The sequence below is a fragment of the Vicugna pacos genome, chromosome 8, assembly GCF_048564905.1.
Source record: "Vicugna pacos chromosome 8, VicPac4, whole genome shotgun sequence".
Classification (NCBI taxonomy): Eukaryota; Metazoa; Chordata; class Mammalia; order Artiodactyla; family Camelidae; genus Vicugna; species Vicugna pacos.
Genome location: NC_132994.1, coordinates 35,297,624 through 35,325,135, shown reverse-complemented (window position 1 = coordinate 35,325,135; position 27,512 = coordinate 35,297,624). Strand labels below are relative to the sequence as shown.

Below are 27,512 nucleotides of genomic sequence, written 5' to 3'. Positions count from 1 at the left end.
GGTAGTTTTAGTCTTTCAGGGAACTGGTCCATTCTATCTATTTTATGCCATTTCTATTTGGTGTAATTAGAATAGTAAATGTAAGTTCAAATTTCTCCAAATCTTTTCCAGGTAACTCTCCCTTTGGTGCTTTGAAGCAATATAGGGTCTTGACCGGCCTCTGTGGCTCCCATCTTTCCTCCTAGGGTCAGCTCTTGGCAAAACTACCCTCACTCTCCCTCCTCCCCACATCGCTGTACCTCCCCAGCATTTCCCACCTTAAGTCTAAGTTAGCAGGAATCTACCTATTTAGAAAATCCACTCCATATTGTTTATTACTTAATGGATTTATCATTCCAGGAGTATTTGCATTTCAAAAGAAAATACCTAGAGAGGATTATGCATAGCAAAAATAAGTGAATTCTAAATGATGTTATTTCAGGCTCTGTGATAAGTAGGTGAGGGAAGTACTTTGGAAGATGGGCTTTCCTCTCTTTTTTGAATCCTCTTCAAGTACAAGTTTGTTGTTTTCATTATTCTGTTTCAGTCTACCCAGGACGTACCGTTTGCCCTTTGGTTAACATAAAATCTTTCACACAGCCCTGCAAGATTCTGCCACTTCTCAGTCATCAGAACCCATTCCTTCTGCTCTGCTCTAGTAGATCCCTGTCCTGGCCCTCAAACCGTTGGGCTTCTCTGAAAAAGCGATATTTGTGCCTTAGAGTGGAGCTCAGACAAGTGCTGGGATAGATGCACGAAAGTTTGAGAGCCATGGATGTCAGGCGCGCGGTTCCGACGCAACCCAGGCCTCCGCTTTCCCGCCTTGGGCTGTCGGGTGACAAACTTTCCCAGGCGCTGGCGCTTCCCTCTAGGGCGGCGACCAAAACGGACGCGGTGAGTGTCAAGGCTCTGAAGTGGCGGCGGGGAGGGCGCGGGAAGTGGCGGAGCTGGCGGTGGGCGCACCGTGCGACCGCGGGCTCCACGACCGCGGGCTCCGGGACCCCAGCGCGCCGGGGAAGAGGCCGCGGCGGCGGCGATTAGCTGGAAGCGAAGAGAGGGGAACAGAAGCGAGCTCCGCGCGCGACTCGAGCACTTTGACGCGCGGAGGACACAGAAGCCAGGGCGGGCCGGAGGGCGGCGGGAAGGCGGCGAGCAGGCGAGGGGTGGCCGGCTGGTTCGCGGCTGCCGCGGCGCCCTCCGCGCTGGGCGGGGCAGGGCGGGGCGGGGCGGGGCGCCGTGCCCGCAGCCCCCAGCGCTAGACTAGCCCGACGCGTCCCGCTTCGGAGCGCAGCGCCCGGCGGCACCATGGGGTCCCGCAACTTGGAGATGATTTTTGACCGCGTGGGGCACTTCGGCAGGTAGGAGGTGGGGGCGGGGGGAGGACGGTGCCAGGGGAGCGGGCATCACGTGGATAGAGGCGCCGGTGGGGTCTGTTTCTTTCCGTTGCGGCGGGGTACTCGCGCTGCGCTCGTGTTCGGAAATCATCTCCACCCACCCTCCTTTCTCAGAGAAATCGAGAGGCCTGCATCCAAACTCCTGCCCCAGGCTGGGCTTGCCCTCTAGAACTCTGGCGGTGGGACCTCCCCAGAGCGAGACTGGGGGCGCTGGGGCTAGCTTCGGGAGTGGTGGGTGCGGGGCTCGCACCCCCCTGGCAGGTGGAACGTGGGGTGCACCCTCTGCGGCAGCCAGAGTGAGGTGGCCGGGCTGAAGAGGCCAGGTCACACGAGTAGAGGAGTGCCTGTTCTTGGCGGCTCGTTTCTCTAATCCGCCAAACGGGCTCCTCTTTCATTGCCCAGAGGGTAGAGTCTCCCTCAGTGCCTGGCAGGTATTGAATTGCCCCGGAAACAACAGTTGGTCAGACTTTGTTGCCGTTTATAGAAACCTAATATGTGCCAGCTACACAGTTCTTCATTTGATGCCCTCGGAATCTTGCAAAGGGGGTGAATCCTTATTTTAATGATTGGGACACTGAGACTCATGGGCTCAAGGACCCACAGCTCCCGCAAGGTGGGATCTAAGTTTAAACCTTTGTGCAGTTGTCACACTTTTCATTTGCCAAATTGCTTTTAAAAATTTAAAATATATTCATTCATTCATTTATTCATTCATTCATTCACTCATTCACTCACTCATGGAGAAATACTCCTCTGTCTGACCCAGAACGTTTTGGGATGAGAGGAGGTGAGCGGCCATACAACATGTGGATCAGAGATTTGGAGCTCAGTCTGAATCCTGGTCTGTTACGTACCTCTAGTTGACCCTGGGAGTACTGTGTCTCAGTTTCCTGGCTGCAAAGTGAGAATTATAATCATCCATACCTTAGCTCCCTCCCAGGCCTGTGGTGAGGAGATGATGTGGTGCTGTTCTCCAAAGTAAAAGTTGCACAAATGTTGGCTGTGATTCCCAGTGTCCACAAAAAGGAAGCTGTTGAGCAGGCAGAGGGGCAGGAAGCCCCAGCTCTCCCCTGCTTCCTCCTGCTACATGCATTATTGAATGCTGAGTTATGCCTGGCTCTGTCACATGTTCTTTGTACATGCTACCCTCTTTAATCTTCACTGCAGCCCCGTAAGATTGGTGGGTCACTCTCATTTCATGCAGGAGAAATCACAAATCTGTTAGAAGCAGAGCAGAATTGGATGTCCATTGGCCCCCACAGCCCATGCTCTCAACTGTGATGCTCTCCTGAGCACAACCCTGGGACCCAGCCAGGTCCTTGCTAGGTCTTGAAGCAGAATAGCATGGGATTTACAAGATCAGCTCTGGGGATGGATGTCACAGTTCCAACCCTGGCTTATCAAGTATTAACTGTATGGTCTTGAGCATTTTACTTCTCCCTTCTCTATCTGTAAAATGAGGGTAATAATAGTACTACAGATGTTTATTATAAGGACTCCACATGCAGCCTCTCATTTCATCCTCACAGTAATCCTAAGAGGTAGTAGTTATTAATACCATTCTTTCCCCGTGTATTTTAGGGATTAACTAAGGTACTTACATTAGTTGGTGTTTGGCTAAGTTGCTGCAACAAAGAGATCCCTCAGCTAGAAATTTTTTCCTCTCTGGTAACTGTTCCCGGCAGGTTCTGTTCCATGCGGTCATCCAGGGACCCAAGTGGGTGAGGCAGCTCCATCATCCACAGCCTGGGGGTTCCTCTCTGCACCTGGGTCAGCTGCTCCCTTTGTCCTCACTCACATGGTCAGATGTGGCTTACCATGTTGGGAGAATGGATTTTGGGAGACAGTCCTTAGCCAGCCACAATAATGTATGGAAAAGTCTTATTATTCAGTAAGTTCTCAGTAAATCATGGCTGTTACTGTTACCTGAGTCCCCATCCAGATGGGAAGTGTAGACTGTGAAAGCTGCTTATAGGAAGGAAAAGGGTAACCAGTCAGTGCTTACAGCAAAAGGTGAAAACAGTGTGACCATAATACGGTACTCCATATTTTTTCTGGTATTTGCTCTAATTGATCTCTCTATTGTTAATAAATAGAAAGGGAGGTTATAGTGTATTATTATTTAGTCTCAAGGAAACCTATGAAAGTGTTATGCAGAAAACCCTAATTATCTCTAATTTCTCATTAGTCATTTTTAAGATGGGGAAGCACTATCTTGATCACCTTTAAGAAAGGAAAGTGGGACACTAAGAAGAATTAAAAAACCTTTCCAAGACTTATCCTGAAGCTCTATTGACGTTACAGAAACTTCATAACTGAAGCTCCCTGTCAGAGGGAATTGAGGAAACTGAGATTCAGGCATCTGTGTTGGGGATCTAAGAACCCGGATCTCTGAGTTATCTTGGGATAAAGAGAGAGATGGTTAAAAATTTCGGAGTTGGACTGTGGAGCCTTGTCACTGACTTACATCTATGGATATAGGTAGTATTTTTTTTCCCCAGTGAATATAGGTAGTGTGTTTTTTCCCAGTACATGAACCTTTTAGGCTCTTCTTCTTTGACTTCACCTTTTGAACACCGTAACAGCTAACACTTACATGCACCTACAGTGTGTCATTGTGCTTTACATGCATTAACTCTTTACAATCCCACAACAACCCATTTTTCATATGAGGAAGTTGAGGCCCTGAAAGGGCAAGATCTTGCCCAAAGACCCAGGAGCTAAGTAACCAGAGACAAGAGTCGAACCTTGGCAGTTTGGCTCTAGAGTCCATGCTCTAACCACAGTGGGATAACACCAGTTATACTTCATTATATAGAATGATATAAATCTAGGGCTGAAAGTAATTTGTTCCACCTGTCACCCAGGTGCCATTGGTCTATTTCCTGGGAGTTCTGATCATCTTTGCTTTTTCTTTTCTCTGGGTTTTCTGTCTATTGTGTCTGTATGGTTCTTTTTCCGTTAGTGTTTCTCTCCAGCTGTGGGCACAGTGATATGTTATATCTCTAAGTCTGTTGTTCTTAAGGGACCTTAGCTTGGGGGACACCTGATGGCAACAATCGTTATAAGGGAGAAAATGATATGTTACAATGCTAGATGCCTAAGGAACTAGGGCTTCCCCCACCCCCTGCCCCAGGAACTTATCCTTGTAAGAGGGAAATAAATTTGAATTGAAAGAATGCTCAAGACCTTCCCAGCGTGATTTTTTTTTCATATTTGCTTAAGTCCCTTTTTAGCCCGTAGACCAGAAATAACTTCCTTTTTTTCTCTTTGCAGATACCAGATATTCCTCTATTTCATATGTGCCTTCCAGAACATCTCTTGTGGTATCCACTACTTGGCTTCTGTGTTCTTGTCAGTGTCCCCCCAGCATACCTGCAGGCCCCCTGGCAACGTGAGTCAGGTTCTTTTCCACGATATCTCTGGCTGGATGCTGGAGGACATCTGGAGCCGATTTTCCATAGGCCGGGAAGATCACATCATAGTGCAGCTACAGAACGGTGAGGTCTGGGAGCTCACAAACTGCCGCAGGTTCCGAAGGGATGACAAGTCGAGTTTGAATTATGATTATAATGGCCATAAGAGTAGCTTTCCTTGCCTGGATGGCTACATCTATGACAAGAGCAAGTGGCAAAGCACCGTGGTGACTGAGTGGGATCTGGTGTGTAACCGGGAATGGTTTGGAAGGCTGATCCAGCCCATATTTATGTTTGGAGTCCTGCTGGGAGCAGTGATCTTCGGCTACCTTTCTGACAGGTAAAATGGACTCTTTAGGATTACTGCGTCAGTGTAGGGTTCATTTCCCTGTGTGATTTTCTTAGGGGACAGGAAATTAAGTTAAAAACTTTAGTCATCTTCATACCTCCTCTCTAAATACATACTTCTTTGCTGGTCTGTTATTTAGGGACACAAAATAACATACTGTCAAGGGAATGAGTTCTGAGGACAAGCTACCTGTGTTCTGCCATTTGTGAACGGTGGACCCTGGGTGAATTGCCTAACCTATGTTTCAAAATCTTGTTTGTAAGCTGGCAATGAAAATAATAGCACTCTCCTCAGAGGGTTATTATAAAATTAATATAGAAAAAGTGCCTTGGACATATGACCACTCAATGTTATTTGATTTTTTTTTCCTTTAAATAGAGTTGTTTTTTAAGAGGTATAGCCTGGTCCTAAGCAATGATACCCATGAAATTGTGTGATATGCCAGTCATATTTTTTTAGAAATACACATTACAATGAATATGTAACTCTTAAAATAAAGCAAAGTTCATCTCTGTATGGACATGGGCCATGCTTTGAGTACCTGTCCTAAAGCACAGAGATGAACTTACTTCTTTGGTCTCCACGGTTGTGAATTTTATAGGCCTGTGCTGGGCACTGGGAACCTGGAGACAACTGCTTAGGTCATAAATCCCTGCCCTCAGGGTGTGCCAGTCTAATGGGGCCAACAAACACATACAAAGAAAAATTATAGGACTTTGCTGTGTCCAGGGCCATAGCAGAAGTGAAAGCAATGGAGGCAAAGACTATGGAAGCCCAAAGGGTGGAGTACCCAGGTCTTCCCCCCACTACCCATATCCCCTCCAGGAGGTGGTATTCGAATAATGAAATTGGAGCAAAAATGAAGTCTAGTGATTAATTTGGTGACTGAAGTTATGTTTCAATGTTTAAGAATCTTCTGCTTCATAACTGTCTCCCTGGGGAGTGTGGAAGTTAGGTTGCTGGTGGGGAGAGGAAGAAAACAGGAGTTGAGGAGGTTGATACTCCCTTCTGGTAAGTCTGTCAGGGGAGGAAATGTAAGATGCAAGGTGGCTACAGGAGTGAGGGGTCCAGAGAACCTTCTTGTCTTTGGCTGGAAGAGACTTGAACTGAAGAGGAGGAGTCAGAGGAGAGGGAAAGATAGAGGGAAAAGAAGTAATTGGTAGAATAAGGCCTCAGAGGAAGTGGGAAGAGACATGATCCAATACAAAGCTTGCAAAATGGTATTTGGAGAGAAAAGAGTGTGTGTCCCTGGAGAGGAGGGAAGAAGAGAAGGCTGAAGGCAGATGTAAGTGGTGCTGGCAGGTGGGCGGAGCAGGAAGTTGTGGGGCTTTCTCTTTGATGGTCTCTGTTCTCTGCAGGAGAGGGCTGCTCATCTGCTGAGAGTGAAGACTTTGTGGGTGGTAGAGGGGGTTGATCAGGGATGGATGAAAAATAGTTTTAAATGGCATTCAGGCTCAAATAAGATTGGGGAACATTCATGTTTAGGGCCAACAATCCCTACTGGTGCATGTGGGAGCAGAGAGGGTTGAAGCCATGAAGATGACTGTTTCCAGTTTGCTTGCATATCCTCTTCTGCACTGAGCAAGCCTGTTGGTTGGAATCTCAGAACTGTATTCTTTTGCCTTAAAATGATCTGTCAGGGACATCTCACAGGGAGAAAATATTTGCAAATCATATATGTAATGACAGTCTAGTATCTAAATTATATAAATAACTCATAACTCAACAATAAGAAGACAAATAACCCAGTTTGAAAATGGGCAAATGATTTGGATAGATATTTTGCCAAAGAATGTATACAAATGGCCAATAAGCACATATAAAAATGCTCAACATCATTAATCATTAGGGAAGTGTACATCAGTGCTTAGGGAGATACCCCTGCACACTCACTGGAATGCATAGTCAAGAAGATGGACAATAACAAGTGTTGTCAAGGATGTGGAGGAATGGGTGGGATTGTAAAACGGGGGCAGCCACCTTGGAAAGCAGTTTGGCAGTTCCTCAAAAAATAAATAAAATTAGCATCTGAACCAGCAAGTCCACTCTTAGGTATATATCCAAGGGAATTGAAAACATACGTTTACACAAAGTCTTGTTCACAAATGCTCATGGCAACATTATTCATAATAGACAAAAAAGTGGAAATGTCTATCAACTAGTGAATAGATAAACAAATTCTAGTATAACCGTGCAATGGAATGTTACTTAGTCTTAAAAAGGAATGAAGTACTGATACATGCTACAACATGGATGAGCCTTGAAAACGTAATGCTTAGTAAAATAAGCCAGGTCCTATATTGTGCGACTCCGTTTGTATAGAATGTCCAGAATAGGGAACTCTAATGGAGACAGAAAGTAGATTAGTGGCTGTCAGGGGCTAGAGGGAGCAAAGGGAGAGGAATGATGGCTCCTGGGTGCAGAGTTTCTTTCTGGAGTGATGACAATGTCTTGAAACTAGATGGTGAACTCTGTGAATACACTAAGAGCCACTGAATTGCATATTTTAAAAGGTTGGATTTTATGGCATGTGAATTATACATCAGTTTTTAAAAATCTGCAGGCATATAATTGTTACATTTGTTTGCTTTTTAGACAAAGAAATGCTCTTCCCAATTATGAAAATATAGGGCAAGTAAATATAAGGCAACTTCTTCTAGGAGCAGAGTGTAGCAAGACTTCTGTTTTTAGAGGGGCTTAGTAAGAGCTGCCTCACCCTTGGTGGGCAGAGCCAGCCTGACAGGGAAGACAGTCCAACAGTCACAGAGCAGGTCCTGGCAGGGAAAGGACAAGTCCTCCCTCCCCTGCCTCCAGATCCAGTGAGGAGGTCCTCTGGGGACCACCCAGAGTGGTTGTGTGTGTATTAGCAGCTCCAGTAGAGGCCTGCCTGCTAAAAAACTGGCCTCTTGAAGAAATCATGTGTTAACTCATGATTTGTTCTAAATAAATGAATGAATGACAACAAACATAAACTATTGAAAATAGAGGTAACATTCATCTTTCATGAATTAATGTGGGTGTTTAAACTGTTGCAGCCATGCCTTGCTCCTTCCACTGTGTGATTCTTGTTTTTCAGGGCAGGAAGACGACTTGTCTTGTGGTCCACAAGCATCGGTATATTTTTGTTTGGCGTAGCAGCGGCGTTCACATATGATTATTACAGCTTCATGATCGCACGCTTTCTTCTTGCTATTGTGAGTTGGGTTGTTGTCCTTGTTGTTTTTTAACCTCTAATTCTACTGCAGTACGTTTACATTAAACCTCAACTCTCTTAGTCTTGCTCATTTCGAATCCTCTGCTGCAGGAGTCTTTCTGTAGAATATTAGTGACCTATGCTTAGAATAGAATGCATTAAAATGAAAAATTGTTGCCTACTAGGCAGAAACTTTGACTCTTTGCCCGACACATGATCCATATTCCACAATCAACTAACAGTAAAGATCTGTGAAACACCACTTCTTAGCATTGTGCTGGAGAGTCTAACCAGTACAATGAAGCAAAAGAGAGTGAAGAGACGGAGAACGAGAGGGAGGGAGGAAGGCATAGGGGAAAGAAAGAAGGAAAAAAAGTCATTATTTGTAACCATTACAAATAATGGTGGTGAATTATTTTACTTCTGAGCAATTATACCAGTCTAGTCAGGCCTTGTATGCATGAGCCGAAAAGCCTTTAAGGTGCATTGTTAAGAAAGTCATTTGCATAATGTGCTGGAAGAATGAAAACGAGAAGGCATCAGGCCTTTTTGTTATGGGGAACAGGGGAGTGGAGGGGAAAGGGCAGGAGTTTGAATCCCAGCTCGGTCTGATACTGGCTTCTCAGCTATGTGATCTTGGGCAAACACATTGTTATCCTCTTTGAACCTTAATTTCTGATCTGTAAACTGTAGAAAATAATACCCGCTTCGCCGGGTTGTTACCAGGGTTCAGTGAGATTCAGGTAAGCATCCGCAGCTCAGTACCTGGCAATGCCTAGGTGCTCCTTACAATGATGACTGTTACTGGAAGTGGACCAGCGAGTGAGGGAGCTGTTTGCACGCTGAGTGAGGCTTCCAGACAGATTCTAAACTACCAAACAACAGGAGCAGTGATTCTGTTTGGAGGTCTCTGGTCAAGGACAACAGAGCGAAGTTTTATCTTCAGGAAGAGCTTGTGATCTTGCTGAACGTGCAGAGCAGGGCGTGCATCCCCTCTCACCAGAATGGACAATTAGGTCTGGAGAGAAGCCAAAGACTTCAGTCGCAGAAGAGGAGGTCACTGCACCCCTCAGAGGGCAAAGTGGTGTGTTCTGTTTTGGAGTCTTCATTGATGGCTGGAAAAGTTTCCTTGGAAGCCACACAGATGGCGAAGGATAGAAGGATGCACTTAACAAAAAATTTAGGAGAACTGAAGGTGTTGCATCTTAAAAAAAAAGTGTACATATATTTAGGAATGTAGAGAGTTTTTAATACAAAAGATAACAACCAGCAGTTCTGTCTCCATCGAAGACAGAATAAGGGGAAATGCAGAGTGAGATCTGATCAGAGACCTTCTGGGAATGGTGGTTCACACAGGTTCAACAGAGGCATAGACAGGTATTGAGAGAGGGCAGAGCCCTCTTTGGGAAGACTTAATAGGCTAATTAAAAAATACCTACTTTGGTCTTTCAGAATATCATGAGTTAGACTTCCAGAGCCAAGAAAATGAAATAGCCACCTGTAGAATACATTTGTAAAATGTGGCCTGAATTTTTTGTGGTTCTTTCATTTGTTTTTTTGGGGAAATGTATTTTTGATACAATTCTGACTAGGGAAGATGTGGGCAGATTCATTTACTCAGCACATTTATTGATCTGCCCACAGAGTGTAATGCTAAGGAAACCAGACCAGGCTGTTTCCATAACCCAAGGCAAGACATTGACAGGCCATCTTCAAAAATACCTTCAGTATTAATGGTGGAGGACTAACAGTGGTGGGGTCCTGTGGTTGGGGGTGGGGTGGGGAGTCTGGAAAGTCAGAGACTTTTTATTCTGAGGCTTAGGTAAGAGAAGACCCTTCTAGGTTGAGGGAGCAGCAAGTGAGAAGGCCCTGAGATGAGAAAGAATTGAAGGTCCAGATGCCAGGAGAACAGAGAGGAGGTGAAATACATTGATGAAGGAGAGGGAGATGATTAGGCAGGGCCTTGTAGGATGATAAGGAGTTTGCCTGGTTTCCTGAAGGCAGTTGGAATCCATGGAAGGGGTTCAGTGGATTCAGGGGTGAAGTGGTCATTCTGGCTGCTTTGTCGGCAGTGGGGTCAGAGTAGATGTGAGGAACTGAGTGTTATCAGTGGAGGTGACAGGTGTGAATGGAGTCAAAGAGTCTTCTGGAATTATTTAGGCAGTTGTGTATGGACTGTCTGCACCCAGTGACAGAAGTAATCAGTAGGAAGTGGGTGTGGACTCAGAAAGAATTGGCATTGAAAAAAACATTTTGGGGACTCATGTTATAGCTTTTCTTAATGGGGAAATTTGTAGTACTTGAAGTATAATCTTTCTTTGTTCTAATAGCAACTAACATTTACCAAACAACTGGATTCTTGGACATAGGAGTCCTCATTATCAGGGTTCATTATCTGAGTGTTGCAATTACAGGGTTTTGTGGGGAAATAAAAGCTATTGCCACAAAATATGAAACTGACCACTAATACAATAGTCCCCACCAAGCCCCTCCCTGCTTACCACTAGGAGGCCAGCCTCTTTCTGACTCTGATGCAAAGTGAAATTGCAGATCTTACAAAAGATGCCTGATTACAAAAAAGTCTTTGAAAGCATGGGGGTAAAACTGCCTGAATCCTATGCAGATCCCTTGACAAATTGGGATCTGGCAGAGGTAGACCAGTTAACTTTTTGAAGAAATTAACATCCACAGGGATAATGACAAGATGAGCCTTCAAAAGAGTATGATTCAAATATCGAAGGATTAAGAGAGACCTTTGGGGAAATCCGTGGCCCTCTAGAATGATTTTACAAAAATTAGCTTATGATTTGTTTTATAAAAGTCAAATGTGAAATAATTTTGTAAGAAAAATTCTAATCATTTCCCCACTATCCATCCCCCTCCACAAAAAATTCCATCATTTGAGTCATTCTTTGTTTATTCCATGAATGATCACATATTGTTGATATAATTTAAATTTTGTTAAATTAAAGATAGGCCCATTTTCAAAATATAGTTTTTTCCCACATTTTTTATTGTGGTAAAGTACACATAACAATATTTTCCATCTTAACTATTTTTAAGTATATATAGTTTGGTGATATTAAGTATATTCATATTGTGCAACCATCACCACCATCCATCTCTAAGAACTCTTTTCATCTTGCAAATCTGCAACTCTGTACTCATTAAAAAATAACTCCCCATTCCCTCTTCCCTCCAACCCCTAGCAACCACCATTCTACTTTCTGTCTGTCAATTTGACTATCCTATATACCTCATATAAATGGAATCACACAGTATTTGTCTTTTTCACTTGGTATAATGTCCTCAAAATTCAGTCATGTTGTAGCATATGTCAGAATATCCCTTTTTAAGGCTAAGTAGTATTCCATTGTATGTACATACAACATTTTGCTTATTTATTCATTTGTTGATGGATGCTTGGGTTGCTACCATTTTATAGCTACTGTGAATAATGCTATTATGAACATGGGTATGAAAATATTTCTTTGAGATCTCCCTTTAAATTCTTTTGCATATATTCCCAAAATGGGATTGTTGGATCATATGGTAATTACATTTTTAACTTTTTGAGGAATCTCCATACTTTCTTCCATAGTGGCTCTACCATCTTACATTCCTACCAACGGTGCTAGGTGTTCTGATCTCTTCACATCCTCATCAACATTTGTTATTTTTTTTTCTTCTCCTTCTCCTTCCTCTTCCTCTCCTTCTTCCTCTTCTTCTCCTTCTGCCCCTTCTCCTTCCCCTTCTCCTTTTTCTTCTTCTTCCCCTTCCCCTCCTCCTCCTCCTTCTTTTTTGATTCTAGCCATCTTAATGGCCATGAGGTGGTATCTCATTGTGATCTTGTTTTGCACTTCCCTAATGATTAGTAATGCTGAGCATCTTTTTGTGTGCTTGTTGACCATTTGTGTATTTTCTTTGTAGAAATCCAAGTCCTTTGCCTATTTTTGAATTCAGTTATTTGGTTAGCAGATGTTTGGTCCTGTTTGAAACATCCATAAGAAGTTTGGTCCATGCCAAAAGGTACTTGAGCAGGGAGGGTACAGCTCAGGGGTAGAGTGCATGCCTAGCATGCGCAAGGTCCTAGGTTCAATCCCTAGTACCTCCACTTAAATAAATAAATAAATTTATGAAAAAAAAGGTACTTGATATCTGGTCCTGTCCAGAACCATTTGGCATGGGCCAAATATGCTTATGGATGTTTTGGATAGGACCAAATTTCAAGGACAGTTTGGTGTGGACCAAGTGATTTACAGATGCTTTGGACAGGACCGAATGTCCTTTAAGGGTCTATTTTATTGAGTTTTAGAAGTTCTCTATATATTCTGGGTGTTAATCTCTTATCAGATATATGATTTGCATATATCTCATTCCGTAAGTTGCCTTTTCACTCTGGTGATAGTGTTCTTTGATTCACAGACGTTTTTAATTTCCATGAAGTCCAATTTGTCTGTTTTTTTTCTTTGTTGCTTGTTAAAATAGAGCTTTAGTCAAGCTTTTTTTTTCTCTCACTAGTTACCATAAGTTCTCACTAGCTACCAAAGTTAGCAAAATTTTTTTGTCCCCCATTTAAAACTTAGGATTTAATAATAAGGCTCTCCTCTACGTAGATAAATTGATACAGACATTTGCATGGAACTGAGAAATAAATTCACACTGTAAAGGAATATTTAAATGAAGCGAAAGGCAGTGTGTAACATTTATATCATGTGTAACCACTCAAGTTTTACCGTTTGGGGTGGACAAAGTGTGGGAAGATGAAAAGACCCATTTAAAGAAGGACGGATCAGATTAAACTCCACTGTGTAAATGTGATACAGGCTTCAGAAAACAATGCTTTGTTATTTTTTCTTGTCTGTATGTGATTTGCAGAGAGATCAGATTCCTTAGTAGTTATATGTGTGACCTTTAACCTGGACCACAGTCTCTGCTTTGTTTTGCAGGCTGCAAGTGGCTATCTTGTGGTGGTGTTTGTCTATGTGACAGAATTTGTTGGCATGAAGTCCCGGACATGGGTGTCCATTCACTTGCATTCCTTTTTTGCATTTGGAACCATGATGGTGGCTTTGACAGGCTACTTTGTCAGGACCTGGTGGATCTATCAAATAATCCTCTCCACAGTGACTGTCCCCTTTGTCCTGTGCTGTTGGATGCTCCCGGAGACACCTTTTTGGCTTCTCTCAGAGGGAAAATATGAAGAAGCACAAAAAGTAATTAACACGATGGCCAAGTGGAATAAGACGAGATCCTGTAAACTGTCAGAACTTTCATCACTGAGTTGCCATGGTCCTGCTGGCAACAAGCCCTCTGAAGTTGAGAAGCACAGCCTATCAGATCTGTTTTATGACTGCAATATTGGAACAAGGACACTTACTGTTTGGCTGACTTGGTTCACAGGGTGTTTGGGGTTCTACTGCTTTTCCTTGAATTCTGTTAATTTGGGAGGCAATGAATATTTAAATCTCTTCCTCATGGGTAAGTGGTTAAGTTATATTTAAGTGCAGCGAATGAAGTGACATCTCTACGAAGTTTTGAGTGTGTGTGTGTTTTAATAGAGCTACTGGGGATTGAACCCAGGACCTCGCACATGCTAAGCACGCACTTTACCACTGAGCTAGACCCTCATCCCCTTTAAAGTTTATTTATTTATTTAATTTATTTTTGGGGGGTAAATAGGTTTATTTATTTTGTTTTTGGAGGAGGTACTGGGGATTGAACCCAGGACCTTGTGCATGTTAAGTATGTGCTCAACCACTGCGCTATACCCTCCCCCCTTGAGTGTGTTTTTGTCTTTTTTTCTACTGGGAACAATACTGCCAACTATATTTTGTGGCCTCTTTTAGTATTACACATGCATATGTTTACTTAAAAAAAAAAATGCAGTCAGAAGACTTGAGTCCCTCCTTCCCTTTCTGCCTCTCCTTGTTCGCTTCCTTCCTTAAGCTCAGCAGCGCCTCAGAACTGTCGTTCAGAGGTAACCCTGTAACATTTGGCTTGTACCCTTTCACATCCCTTTTAATTCATCTCCACATATTTGTGCAGATAAACATTTTATATTTTAACATAAGTAAGATTATTCACTACATTTTCTTCTTTGCCGGTTGCATTCCTTTTAAAATTTAACATGCCTCAGAGATCTTCTGGTATCTTTCTACCTTCAGATGTCCTTAATTCAGGAATTTCAGTCAGTAAAGTAACCTAAATATGTGCAACTATAATTTATGCTTCTTTCAATTCAGTGGCAGGTTAAAATAGCTTCAGATACTGCTGTGATCAATTGAGGTGTGACTTCAAATTCATACCAAATGTGAGAGAATTATCAGAAATCTCCATTTGTCCAGCTAGTCTTAACTCCTGGTTATTTCCATGTAGGCTGTCTGTATTTGATATTATCCCTAGAAAAGTTTGCTTTACATTTTTTATATGTAGATATCACCCCTTCTCATTAAAGTGCACTAATGTCACGTCTGTTTTTGTTTATTATAGCTCAGCAGGAATTATGAGAGAAGTCATTTTAAGGAAAAAAAACTTTACTCTTTTTTTGGGCAGACCAACAAGTTTGTAAAAAGAGCCCATATTGACCTCAAACCTGTTCTGTGTGTCCATTTGAGAAATGATGCACTATTCCTAGAACAGAGCAGCAAATTCCAGGAGAATCAAGGGAGGATGTGTGGCATGGGGGAGCTCAATAATGCTGCTGTTTTAGATCTTTATGATATAGCTTCTTAATTTTGATGGAGATATAAATTCTCAGGAAACTGGGTGTTCTCATCATATAATATAAAAATGTTTCCAAGACAAATAGCATGGTTTTATAGTCTCTGCTGTGTCTGATTTTTCATGTCACTACCCTTGCCAGCAGTCCTCTGGCTGACAGGTGCTTCTAGTCAACACTTCTGTGCTGTGAAATTTTTGACCAACTTTTCATTTCTTGAGATGGTTTGGGGCTGGTGGGAATTTCAGCGCAGGTTTTGCTGCTTGCAGGTGATAAAGTCTTCAGTAGCTTCAAGATGTGCCTTTGGGGTTACGTAGAACGGGGAGCGGAATGGGGTCTGAGTGATTGGAGAGATACACGTTATAAAGGGAAGGAAATAATGGCACATGGTCCTAGTCCCAGAAGGGTTGGGCCTCATTGCTTGCACCGTTTCTATCCCAGAGTCAAATCAGAAGTTAGACATAGTATCAGTATCTGAAGCCAACAACTCAAGGAAAATCAGGGTAGAATATACCTTAAACTGTCTCTTCAGCTGTTTCACAGTTGCTGCACAGCTTTGGTAGATTCCAGGAGGCGGTCGGGTTGGTGGCTGTGCACACAGTGTTGTGGAGAGGAGCCCTGAGTCAGACGTGGAGAGAATCAGACATGAGGGAGAGAGGTTGCAAGAAAGAGGCTCCCAAGGACCTCACGTGTCTGGTGCCTGAGCTGTGACTACTCATTTGGCTCAAATCACTTAATTTAGTTGCAAAGTGGGGCTAAAAATCCAGACCTACTCCCATGAGAATCACTGTTTTATTTGATCCTGAAAAGTGCTCGATAAACTCTTAAAAAAAAAAAGAGTAGAGTAATGGACGTACTTACTGTGCTGGCCCGCAGGCTTGGCTCTTACAAAGGGGCTGTGAAAGAAAGGGAGGCATTTTCTCTGGAGTTGTTTATTTTTCACATTCATGAAAGGGAGGGAGACTGTCTCTCCAGCGGGGCTCAGAATGTTTTTTTTTTTGGCCTCTGCCCAGCCATTGTTTTTTTGAGCAGCTGCACCTGAGTTTAATTTCTGATGTACTGCTAAGACTGTTCTCCCAGAAAGTGCATATCCACCCCCTGTGATATGTTCCCAAGGCTGTAGGAGACATGTAGGCCCAGACCTGCCTCGTAAGGTGCTTGTAACATTCTGTAGTTCAATGGGCAAATGCATATCAGCCCTAAAAGGCAGGGTTGGGTAGTATCCTGAGGTTAGGTGAGCTGCAGAGAGATGAGAAAACTGACTTTTGAATTGCGTGGAAGATCCAGGCTGGTGAACAGGGACAGTTCCTCAAAGGCTGTTGTTGGGTTCGCTCAGTTTTGCTGAGATCTTTTTGCTTGCTCCCTGTTGCATTCTGGCTGGTAAGATGTAAAGCTTTTTTTTCTTCTAGTTCTAAGATTTAAACTTTGGTTCTTCCATGGAAGGGCGTTTAAGTCAGTTATAGACTTTTGGATTCAGCTCTTTATTTTTTGTTCTGAGGGAGGGAATAAAAAGAGATCCAAGACAAAGTCCCCGTTCTGTGGGAGATTCATGTTAGATTTACTTTCAGGTTTAAAATCTACCAAGCAGTTATCATCAGTTTTCGTACCTAGTCGACCCTAAACTTTCCTACTTTAGTTTCTAAGTTTAAAGTTATTGATACAAGAATTTCCCCATAGTTCTGCCACGCAGGAGAAGCCAAAGGTCAGAAATGATCAGTGTTGTCTGTTAGCTTACGTATTTACTCACTCAACCGGCCGTCCTCCAGTGCTGTGTGCGCTGTGTCCTGGGGAGCTCCCGCCTGTGGGGATAAGATCCCGAGGACAGGTGATAAATGCTAGGCGGATTATGTGGGCATTAGTGCACGTCACAGCAGTCATCCTCCCCACTCTAGTGAGCTGAAAAGTGGTAGAGCTTGCTGCCTCACAGGCAGTTGGTGGATAGTTCTTAGAAGCCCCTGGAAACAGGGAGAGGGCTGACCATTCCTTCTGAGTAGGGGGCTTAGAAGGCAGGGTCCCCTTGTTCACCTGGACACTATGACTTATCGAGATGCGTCATTTTGCTCCATGACAGGATTAGTGGAGATTCCTGCCTACATCTTTGTGTGCTTCGGGATGGACCGTGTAGGGAGAAGAAGCATTCTGATTTTCTCCCTTATCTCAAGTGCCGTGGCCAGTGCTGTGATGATGGTGATCCCCAAGGTGAGTTATTTTATGTTTTAAATTTAGGGAATGGTTAGTTATACTGTGGTAGTTTGTTGGGAGCATTTTTAGCTTATTACATGAAGTATGAAGATGAATTCAGACATATGGATAGAGTATATACAAGATATTTAAAATATATTTTCTTAAAGAAAGTTATTCTTTCTCTGTTATATAAGTAGAACAAGTTTGCTGTAGAAAATTTAAGGAAAAAAGGAAATGTGAAAAAAAGTGCCCATAATCCCATTTCCCAGAGATGGCCAGTGTTGTATTTTGTAAACATGATAATCTTTCTTTGGGACAGGGGAGGTAATTAGGTTTATTTATTTATTATTTTTTTTTAATTGAAGCATAGTCATTCCTTTTCTGATATTTCATTGTTAGTGTAAAGAAACAACCAATTTCTGTATGCTAATCTTGTATCCTGCTACCTTGCCAAATTCTTTAATCAGCTCTAGTAGCTTTTGTGTGGAGCCTTTACGATTTTCTATATATGATATTGTCATCTGCATATAATGACTATTTATTTATTTATTTATTTATTTTAATGGAGGTACTGGGGATTGAACCCAGGACCTCATGTGTGCTAGGCATGTACTATTCCACTGAGCTGTACCCTCCCCTCTCCAAACAGGATAATCTTGAGCGAGGAGAGTAGATTATACCTTCCAGCAATTACTGTCATTTTAAACCTTTATTTATTCGTTAAAGAACTATCCAGCATCTAGTATGTGCCAGATTCTTTTCTAGGTGCTGAAGACATGCAGTAAGTCAAGTTTCTCTGAGTATAATGAAGAAAAACAAAATAGGATGAGGGATGGAAAATGACTGTGTATGGAGGGGAACACACAGGTGTACTGTTTTATTTTATCTAAGGTGAGTGAGGATGGTGTGCTCAGAGAAGTGTGATCAGAAACCTGAAGGAGGCAGGGAGCCATGGAGACAGCTGAAAGATATAATGAGTCTTATGTTCAGGATTGTTCCGATTTAAATAGTCTTGTTTTTCACTGTGATAGATTAGTAGTTTCCAATTTCTAACATGCATAAATCCCCCAAGGAGTTTGTTTTTAAAAATGCAATTTCTCAGTGAGAAACACTGCCATAAACTACTGAAACGACGTTCATATTTCTACATTTTGGCAAACTCCATCCCCTAGAATACCTCTTGCACCCAGAAGTGCCCCTCTTTTTTCCCCCAAAATGTTATTAGAACCTGTATTTTCATTCTGAATTTAGAAAATATGGTCACTATAATGATACTTTAAAATATTTTATATAATTTTCTCCAGTGATTATATCGTTCTTAAGCAGTAGTATCTCAACATCTAGATCAAGGCATTTTAAGTTTTGCATATTGTTTAAAATTTAAGCTAACCAGTGATTTCCTTTTACAGTAATGCTTCACTTAATTATCGGGGTTGGTGAATCAAATGTTTTATGGATTGAAATTTCCAAGTGATTGATATATACAATTGATGCATATCAGTTAAAACTACTTAAGACAAGGAGGTCTCTGCCAGTTCAAGGGAGCTTCATCCACACCTTTTTTGTTTGTTTTCAAGTGTCTTGCACTTATTTTAGTTGAATCGATGGAAGCTATCTTTGAGCTGGTGCAGATTTAGGGGAATCCTGGAACCCTCAAGTTCTACAGCAGTTAAGCCCCAGCAGTACTGGGGAAGACAGGACAGTGGCTGATGGGGATTTCTAGAAATAGAACACTAACCCTTCACTACAAATTTCTCTTCTTTAATAAAATTTCTCTCCAAATGGTAGTGGCAACATAATACAAGTTTTTTTTTTTAAGTCCCATTAATTCATTTAACAAATATTATCTACAATAGTAATTAAGGTGACAAGGTGACACTGGCTCCTTTAATAGAGGCATCCCCAAATCTCAGTGACTTCACATTATAGACATTTATTTATTGCTCCTAGAAAGTTCGATGTGTTGTACCTCACTGGTGGCTATGGAAGGGATGAGGGAGTGTTTGGCTCCATGGAGTCATTCAGGGTCTCAGGTCGACAGAGGTGCTGCCATCCTTAACACAGGGAACCAAAGTACCCAGAGTCGCAACCTCTAGCTGGTAGACGGGGGAGGAGAGAAAAGGTGGACGACGGGAGGTCTTTGGGGCTCCTGGAAGTGGAACATGTCAGAAACAACAGCAAAAGTGCACCATCTGGGCAGGCCTCATTCCAAAGCGTCTCTTCCCAAATGGCTTTTCTTATTTGGTAATTTGAAATCTCCGAGGCTTGGGGGAAGCACAGTAAAACTTTCGTCTACATTTCATAAAGAGGGAAAACTTTTGTGGACCATGAATAGAGTTTACAAAATACATTCAGACAAAAATAAAACTCTTCATTGTTCTGAAAAATACCGGAGAATTAGAAAGTTTTAAGTAGTAATTTTAAGGGTTTTCTGTTTTTCTTTTAAAAATATTACTTGATGACTAAATGATGGTCTATTTTGCTAATATATATATTTTCAGGATTACCATGTTTGGTTTGTGGTGGCAACTATGGCTGGGAAATTTTCCATAGGGGCAGCAATTGGCCTTGTTTACCTTTACACAGCAGAGCTGTATCCAACCATTGTAAGGTAGGAGTTACTTATTTTTCTGTTGTTTTCTTGTTATCTTTCACTTATGTGCAATTTCATTTTATTTGACCTTTGAGTATAAATGCTTTCTTTCCGTAGAAGTTACTGGAGCTCCAAGATATGGGAAGGTTACATGATGAATATGAGGTTTTGCCTGTATGTCATTAACAAGGATATTAGAGAGGTTGTTTTGAAATAACACTCTCTTATCCTACAACCATTTAAATCTCAGATGCAGTTGACTTACACTGACTCTCTGTATGACTCAGGGCTAGTTTTCTCAGGACATATCTCTTGATGTCCTGATGTCAGCTGCATTAGTTTATTAGGGCCGCCACAACAGAACACAGACTGGGGGCCTCAAATGGCAGAAGTGTCCTTTCTCACAGTCGTGGAGGCTAGACATCTGAGATCAAGGCGTTTGGCAGGTTTGGTTTCTCCTGGCACCTCTCTCCTTGGCTTAATAAGAGATACTTATTCACATGAAAAGCACTTTCTTTGCTTCCTGCTAGACATTATATAAGATTTCTTTAGATAACTTTCAAAGGGAAACTTATTAAAATATTGCTTGACTTTAAAAAATTGAAATAGAATGTTCCATAGATAGAAATCTTTTAGTTTCCCAAATCCCCATTCCATAGCACGAATAAACCCCTGCCCTAGAAAACAAGATGCTATCCTCAATATTAGACTGAATCAGTATATGTAAGGACCTCATGATGAGGATTGGTTTACCCTTTTTTTTGTCTTGTCTTGAATTATCTGCATGCTTGTATACACCGCTGTTTCACAGAGTTCGAATATAAATCACGAACGATTCTTGAAAAATTAAAATTATTTCCAAATATATTAAGCCAACTTAAGTGTTATTATTTATCCTCTGCTGGGAGGGTGGGCAGAAGCTCTGGGCAGCTGTTGCCTCACCCTCTGCATCATCTGTGCCCTGCTTGTCTTCTGGTCTTGCTGCTGTCTCACCACCACCCTTCGTGTTTCCAGGTCACTGGCTGTGGGGAGCGGCAGCATGGTGGGCCGTTTGGGAAGCATCATGGCCCCATTCTGCATTTATCTCTCCAGCGTTTGGATCTTTACGCCCCAGGTACTCATCAGTTTATAGAACTTTACCGAGATAGCAGAGGGGCAGAGCAACTGTTGTCTGTATTTTTATTTACTGGAAGCCAATTTGTAATTCAGTTCTGGAGGTTTGTAGAAACCTTATTAATAGCTCACTGGTTGGTAAGTAGGGGGGTGGTTGTGGTTTTCTTGTTCATTGATCGTGCTCTCCCTCTTTACCCCCATGAGCTGCTAATTAATTGAACTCTCCCTTGATCCTTCACCCAAATCTGGATCCACAGGCTACCTCCTGCGCCTAGCCCTTGCCTCTGTGTTCCCACCGGTCCAGGCCAGTTCTGGGGGCTGCTCCTTCTGGAAGGATCCGGTGGTGCCTGATGGAGAGATTTAGGGATCTGTGGTTTTCAGCTTCTCTGAAACTTGAGAGGCTCTTCATGGGCAAGGCTGCCTGTATGCGTCCTCCTGGCTCTGGTAGTGTGAGCTGTTTTCCTGGTTATGAAGAGTGAGAGTGGTTCTGTGCAGTTTGCAGATTCCCTTGTGGATGGGCTGAGAGGTTGGGAGATCACACAGAGCACAGCTACACACCTGGTTTAGTACGACCCTCTGGTCAGGAGGAAGATGGGAGGTCGGAAAGCTTGGGGGCAGGGAGGAGAGGATGGTGTGGGATGTGAGAGGTGGCCTGAGGTGCTGCAGTGACTTAGGGGAGAGCCCTCATGTGCTAGCCACTCTTGCCTCCCCCAAGTTCCTTCCCCTGAACTTCTTGGCCATGGCTCTCTCTAGGTGGTGTCCTCTCGGTCTCCTCCAGTGCTCCTCTTTTCTTCTAAATGCCCCTTAAAGACACTCACTCTCCAAGACCATCCTGGCCATCTTTCCCAATCCCTTCATGGAAAACCTCTCCTGAGTTTTGACTTCTCTCCCAAACGGCAGGCCCATGCTTCCGCTAGCCCCATGGGCTTCTTACAAGTTCCCTGCTCCCCAGCCCAGCTGGCTGGTGACAAACGTTCGCTTCTTTGCTCCACTCTGGGGTGGGAGTCTGTGGCCTCCAGCCTGACACTTTAGTATCACTTTATATTCCCCAGTCTCCTCCCAGTCCATGATACCAAATCCTCTCCACTCTCAAAAGTGTCCTAGCTTGCCTGCTTTCTGTTCAATTCCTCGTCACCCTCAGCCTCCCGGGTCCTCTCCCGCACTCCCTGCCACCCCCATCCCCACCGCAGCAGAGTACTTTGTCGAACCACAGCTCCGATCCAGCTGCCCCTCGCCTTCAGAACAAACCCCAACTCTGCCTGATACTCTTCGTCCTCTCCAGATTGACCCCTGCCCATCTTCCCTATTCTGTTCTGTGTTCTGTTTCCCCCACCCTGTTCTTGCTCATTGCCTGCCCCTCCCCTCCTCTGCCTGCACCTCCCTCTACACAGAATGCTTCTCCCCCACCTCCCACCATCCCCATCCCCTAGCCAAACTTCCATATATCTTTTTTTTTTTTAAGAGAATGGAAACAGTTTTATACAAACGTTCTATAGCCATGAAAGTGATGTTAAAACCAGGAAAATGGATAGGCTAAGTGACTAACCCAGGACCTTCTCCTGTGGTGGAGGGAGGGGGAGGCTTCTGGGGTGCAAGATGTGTTTGTTGTGGGTGATCAAGACCATGATGCGTTTGCTTTATAATTATTTCTTAAACTGTGCATTTATTTTATGCTTTTTAATACTTACATTTTATGACAGGTAGGTAGATAGATAGTCAGATAAACAAGACAGATATAGACCTTTTTCTTTTTTTCTTTTTAAGAGATAAATCCAAGAACTGTTAGGACTCAAACTGCCTCAGAAGCTTGATCTCACCTGGGTTAGAGCCTTGAAGGGCTCCCAGAACCGTCACATGAGCTAAGGCAGCGATTCCTTCCCAGTGTTTCCGTGAAGTTCCTCTCACAGGGTCTTCCCAGGCTTTGTGGAGAATGGTGGCCTTGCCAGGATTTTCTGGCTTTAGTGGCCATGACTTACACAGTTGGGGAGGTGAGACCAGAACTGGCCCCACTTGCCTCACTCCCAGTTGGCCCTCCGCACTGCCTCTGCCGGACGACTAGACTAACAGGAGGCCAAACATTACAGGTGTTTAGATAAGGCAGCCTCCACATATCTTTTAAGATGCAGAGCAAAACCCACTTCTTCAAGGAAGCCACCCATGTCCAGTGACCCACCTTTTCCTCTCCCAGGTCTCATAGCATCCGTGTGTTCCCTTTCCACAGCCTGCCATCACAGTCTGGCTGTATTAAGGGCATGGATGTCTTTGTCCCCCAGTTAAACTATTGAACTTTTGCAGGATAGGGGATTTTGTGTCCCCACAACTGGGTCCAGCAAAGTGTTTCTTTCACCTTGTGGGCCATTCATGTTATAATTTACTTAATATTTTAAATCAAATAGGGTGGCTTAAAAAATTTAGCTTTGCCCCAATCAATAATAACAGTGAAATGGTGGGTCTTATACTAGCTATAGGTTTTCCTAAAATTCACGAACAAAATTCCACAATAAAACAAATTGTTTGAGATTACCTTAAAAAAATCACCTTGCACACCCAGGTGGTGTGCGTCTGCTCTTTGGGAATCACTGGCTCAGTGTGGATCTCTCATGTCCCAGTAAAAAGCACTTAGTCAAGTTCATTTAATTGGAGGTCGGGGAGGGGTGTCTTGTCTGCATAGGAAGGGGTTTTGGAGAGTCCACCAATCTTTTTAGGGCATGGACCTTTCCTGAAGCATCTTCTTTGTGCTTTCCATAAAAATGGAAAAGATTTTTTAAAAAGAAGCTGCCACCCAGAATAAGATAGATAAATCTATAAAAGCAAACTGCTACAAAATCACTAAAATTACAGCTCTATTTTAAGTACTTTACAAAAATTAGTCATCAGAGTCTGCAGGTACTGTATTTGCTATCCCCATTTTATAGATGTAGAGACTGATGGATAGAAGGTAATTATTCCCGCAAGGTTAACGCAGCACCTTAAAAGTGACAGAGTTTGGGTTCAGACCTAGATACCATGACTTTTGCATAGGTTAAACAAAGAGTCCTAAAGGAGATGCAGAGAAATAAGTTCCTTTTCCACCCTGACCCTGGTCCGCCTTCCCCAGGACAACCTGTGTCAGTGGGGTCTTGTGTATATTTGCAAAAGAATTCTGTGAATGTGCATCCTTTGGATACAACAAATGTTGCTTATTATTCTTAATGAGTGAAAAACAAACTTCTCATTAAACTTATTTATTAAGCCTGGGGAGCCAGTATTTTCATTTTGAGGAATAGAAACACTAATCTAGAATAAAAGTTTATATTTTCTCTTTTGAAAAACAGCATATGAAAATCACTCGTTCTGAGGCTTTTATTATCAGCCATTATTTTCTAATAATCTAAGAAAAAAAGTGGACACCTAATTCATATCATCTTTGTATTCATCAACTCATCTGGCAAAGGTTTACTGAGTGCTGACTTTGAAGTAGCCTCCGTGCTAGGTGCTAAGGTGTAGAGGTGAAAGAAACGGGCTTTGTCCTGAGAGAGGTCCAGTCTGGTGGGGAAGGCCCCAGAGAAGAGGGCTGCCATCGGGAAATGCGGGTTTATGGGGTTATAGGAGAGGGTGACCAACCCAAGCTAGGGCCAGAGAGGAGGTTTCCTGGAGGAGGAGCCTTTAATCTGTGTCTGGAGGGGCCAGTCAGGTGGAGAGTCAGTCAGATGGAGAAGGAGAGAAGGGAATTTCAGGCAGAAGGAAAAGAAAAGCTAAAACTTAGAGGGGAAATGGAACATGGCTAGTCTGAGTTTGTGTGCAAGCATTATTGCTAATACCCAGGGTGGGTTGTGGGAGTCAGAAGATAAGGGTGGAAGGAGGGGCAGGGGTTTCAAAGGAGATCAGAATAGAAGAACATTCAGACTAAAGGTGGGCTCAAGAGGACAGGATGGAAGACACAGTCGTATCCACAGGACCTGTGGCAAGTTAGGGGCAGTGGAGGGGGCAGCTGGAGGGACAAGGGCTGTTCTGGGGCTGGAGAGAAAAGTGCACTCGAATTGTGCAAGATGAGTATGAGGTGCCTGCGTGACAGCCAGGGGAGGGTCCAGGAGGCAGATGCCTTTACAGGTCTGGGGCTCAGGGGACACTGGAGGTGCCGATTTGGGAGTCAGCTTATGAAGAGGTTAGGGGAGAGTGAGGGAGACAGAAGAGCAGAACCCCGGGAACAGTGGCATTTCCAGTCTGATGGAAAGAGGGGTCTGGGACGGAGACTGAGACGCAGCAGCCAAGGAAATGGGGAGGTGACTAGGAACCCAGAGGAGGAGAGGAGGTGAGGAAGGGATGACAGGACAATTACTAAGAAAGAGTAAAACAGGAAAGCATCCCTCTGGTTTGGCAGCTGGGAATCTGTGACTGGAGGGTGGTGGGAGTGGGCCATGCTGCAGAGCGGTGACAGCGGTGGAGAGGAGGGGGCACTCGGGGCCGGAGTGGGTGCGGGCTGAGGCACAGGGCCTCTTCTGTTTGTTTCAAAAAATAACCGGAGTAGACATGACAGCCAACATTTATTGACTCCTTACCATAAGCCCACCACTGTTTTCAATGCCTTAAATGTGTTATTTAATTTAATCCTTTCAGCAGTTCTTTGGGGGCAGGTACTATTATTATTTCCATTTTACGGATAAGGAGACTGAGGAGCAGACAAGTTAAGCCACACAGGGAGCAAGCACAAGTTCTGGGCAGAGTGAGTAGGGAGATTATAAGAGGCTCAAGAACTTTTATTTTTACCAAGGGAAACTAGCCTATGGAAAGGCAGAGATGAGAAATTTGTGAGAAAGGAGGGGGGTCTGCTAATGGTGAGAGGCCACAAAGGCTCCTCCTGGCCAGGGGGCGGAGAGGTGGGGTGGAGGGGGTTGTTGGGGTGTTTGTCAGGGTTGCGGGAGCTGGCCAGGGGCGGTGGGAGGTCAGGTTTTCTGCTTGGAGTGAGAAGGGAGCTGCAGGGTTCTGAGTTTGCTTAGTTCTTGACAGCTCTTACTACCAGGTTCAAGAGGGAAATCGAGTCCTGTCTTGCATCTTCCGTTTGATTCTGTTTCTTGTTTAGACTTAGTGTTTTTCAGACCCTGACAGGGGGCTCTTCTGGGGTTTCTATGTCCTCTGCAATGTCACTTTCAATTCTGCTGCTTCTAGGCTTACTCGTGTATTTCTAAGAGTTAGCTTATCAGCGTTCTGCAAAACAAAATAAAGAGCTGTCCTCCCAGGTCATGCCTGTTACTGATGTGGCCTCACGTCACGTCACAGTTGCGCTGTCTCAGAGGCAGTAAAACACCAAGTATGCAGGTTTATCAGAGAAACCATGCCTTAATTTATTTTTACAGGCTCTTCCCAGGCAGTATTTTTTTGCTAACGGAGTTTAAATTATGTGAGGACAAAATGCATTTTTACAAACCATAGAGAGATTTAGTTCCAAAATCCACCCAAGATCTTCGTAATGATCAACAGAGAATAGATATGCAGACCTTAGTCTTTAATATGATTTGTATTTTTAAAAGCAAACATCTTGGTGCTAGTCTAAAAGGTTGCCTTTTATGTGTCAAAACCTGGAAAGTAAAGAAATACTGAATTTTTATAGGAAATCACTTGGAACCACCCTTCCCTACCTCGTTCCCCACCTCCCTTCCGCACAGTAGCAATTGGTTTCTACTGCTTCTGTTTTGTTTTCCCCTAAATTCTGTAGGTTTTGGTTTATTGAAGCGTTCATTTGTGCATGCATGCATTCATCCATTCATTCCCCACCACTTACCGAACGCTGATAGCGTGTCAATTACTGGGGAAGGGAGAGGATTGACTAAGATGGTTCCAACCATCAAGGCCCCACCCAAGGCTCTGGTTTTCCCCACGAGACTCTAGAGTCTGGGAAGATGGGACAGGGACTTTTTCCCCCACTGTGTAGCTCCTAGGGCAGTGCCTGCATGAGTAATAATGCAGGCAGTAACTGGGATTTGTTGAGTAGGTGATCCACAATGGTTAATGAGTGATCAGATTAAGCCTGTGAATTCAAGGACCACCCCCAGTCGAATGTAAGTAACCAAAAAGATCTCGCTGAGGAATCAAAATGACAGCTGTCATTGTCCAATTTAATTCTGTTGCCCTCTGGAAAAGGTTAAGAAATGATAATTCTCTGAAGGGTACAATTCTTCCTTGATGTGTATTTATTTAATTAATTTTTAATTCTTTCTAGTTGGTTGTTGGGTCTTTGGCCTTCGTGAGTGGATTACTAACATTCACGCTTCCAGAAACCCTTGGGAAGCCTCTGACAACTGCTTGGGAGGAGACTGAAAAAGAGAGCAATTCAGGCAAATTACTTCCTACGACCAATAATACCGAGTTGGAAAACACCGCAGTGATTAGCCCTGGGGATTCTGGTCCTAATAAATAAATGTGCCAGGTGCCCTCCAGCACCTGAAATACCATGTAATGCCTTTGTATTAGAGGAACATTAGTCTCATCTCTTATATGTCATGTTATATATGTGTCTTGTTAAAACTTTTGTAAGAAAGTTTTAAAATGTTTTGTAAAAGTAGAAGAAAATAAAAACAAAGATGAGAATTCTCA

At 43.3% G+C, this 27,512-nt stretch overlaps 1 protein-coding gene across 5 annotated transcripts; it reads left to right on the top strand.

The window, feature by feature from the left end:
• The first annotated feature begins 1,210 nt into the window (after positions 1-1,210).
• Positions 1,211-27,512, top strand: SLC22A16 (solute carrier family 22 member 16). Of its 5 annotated transcripts, XM_072966299.1 has the most exons (9): positions 1,640-1,804; positions 3,562-3,854; positions 4,650-5,129; positions 8,215-8,332; positions 13,281-13,812; positions 17,124-17,251; positions 19,738-19,847; positions 20,844-20,943; positions 27,139-27,512. In XM_072966299.1, exons 3-9 carry the CDS (start codon positions 4,804-4,806, stop codon positions 27,334-27,336), a joined length of 1,512 nt encoding a protein of 503 aa, XP_072822400.1. In that variant the 5' UTR covers positions 1,640-1,804; positions 3,562-3,854; positions 4,650-4,803; the 3' UTR covers positions 27,337-27,512. The 5 variants fall into 5 exon arrangements, with proteins under 5 accessions (XP_006205719.1, XP_072822402.1, XP_072822399.1 ...); XM_006205657.4 differs by lacking the exons at positions 1,640-1,804; positions 3,562-3,854 and adding an exon at positions 1,211-1,337; XM_072966298.1 differs by lacking the exons at positions 1,640-1,804; positions 3,562-3,854 and adding an exon at positions 1,461-1,604.

Bases quoted from the DNA above. Each gene is read 5' to 3' on its own strand.
- SLC22A16 (XM_006205657.4), top strand. From the start codon at position 1,285: ATGGGGTCCCGCAACTTGGAGATGATTTTTGACCGCGTGGGGCACTTC. The intron at 1,338-4,649 runs GTAGGAGGTGGG...TTCTCTTTGCAG, and splicing joins CGCGTGGGGCACTTCGGCAG to ATACCAGATATTCCTCTATT. The intron at 19,848-20,843 runs GTAGGAGTTACT...TCGTGTTTCCAG, and splicing joins CTGTATCCAACCATTGTAAG to GTCACTGGCTGTGGGGAGCG.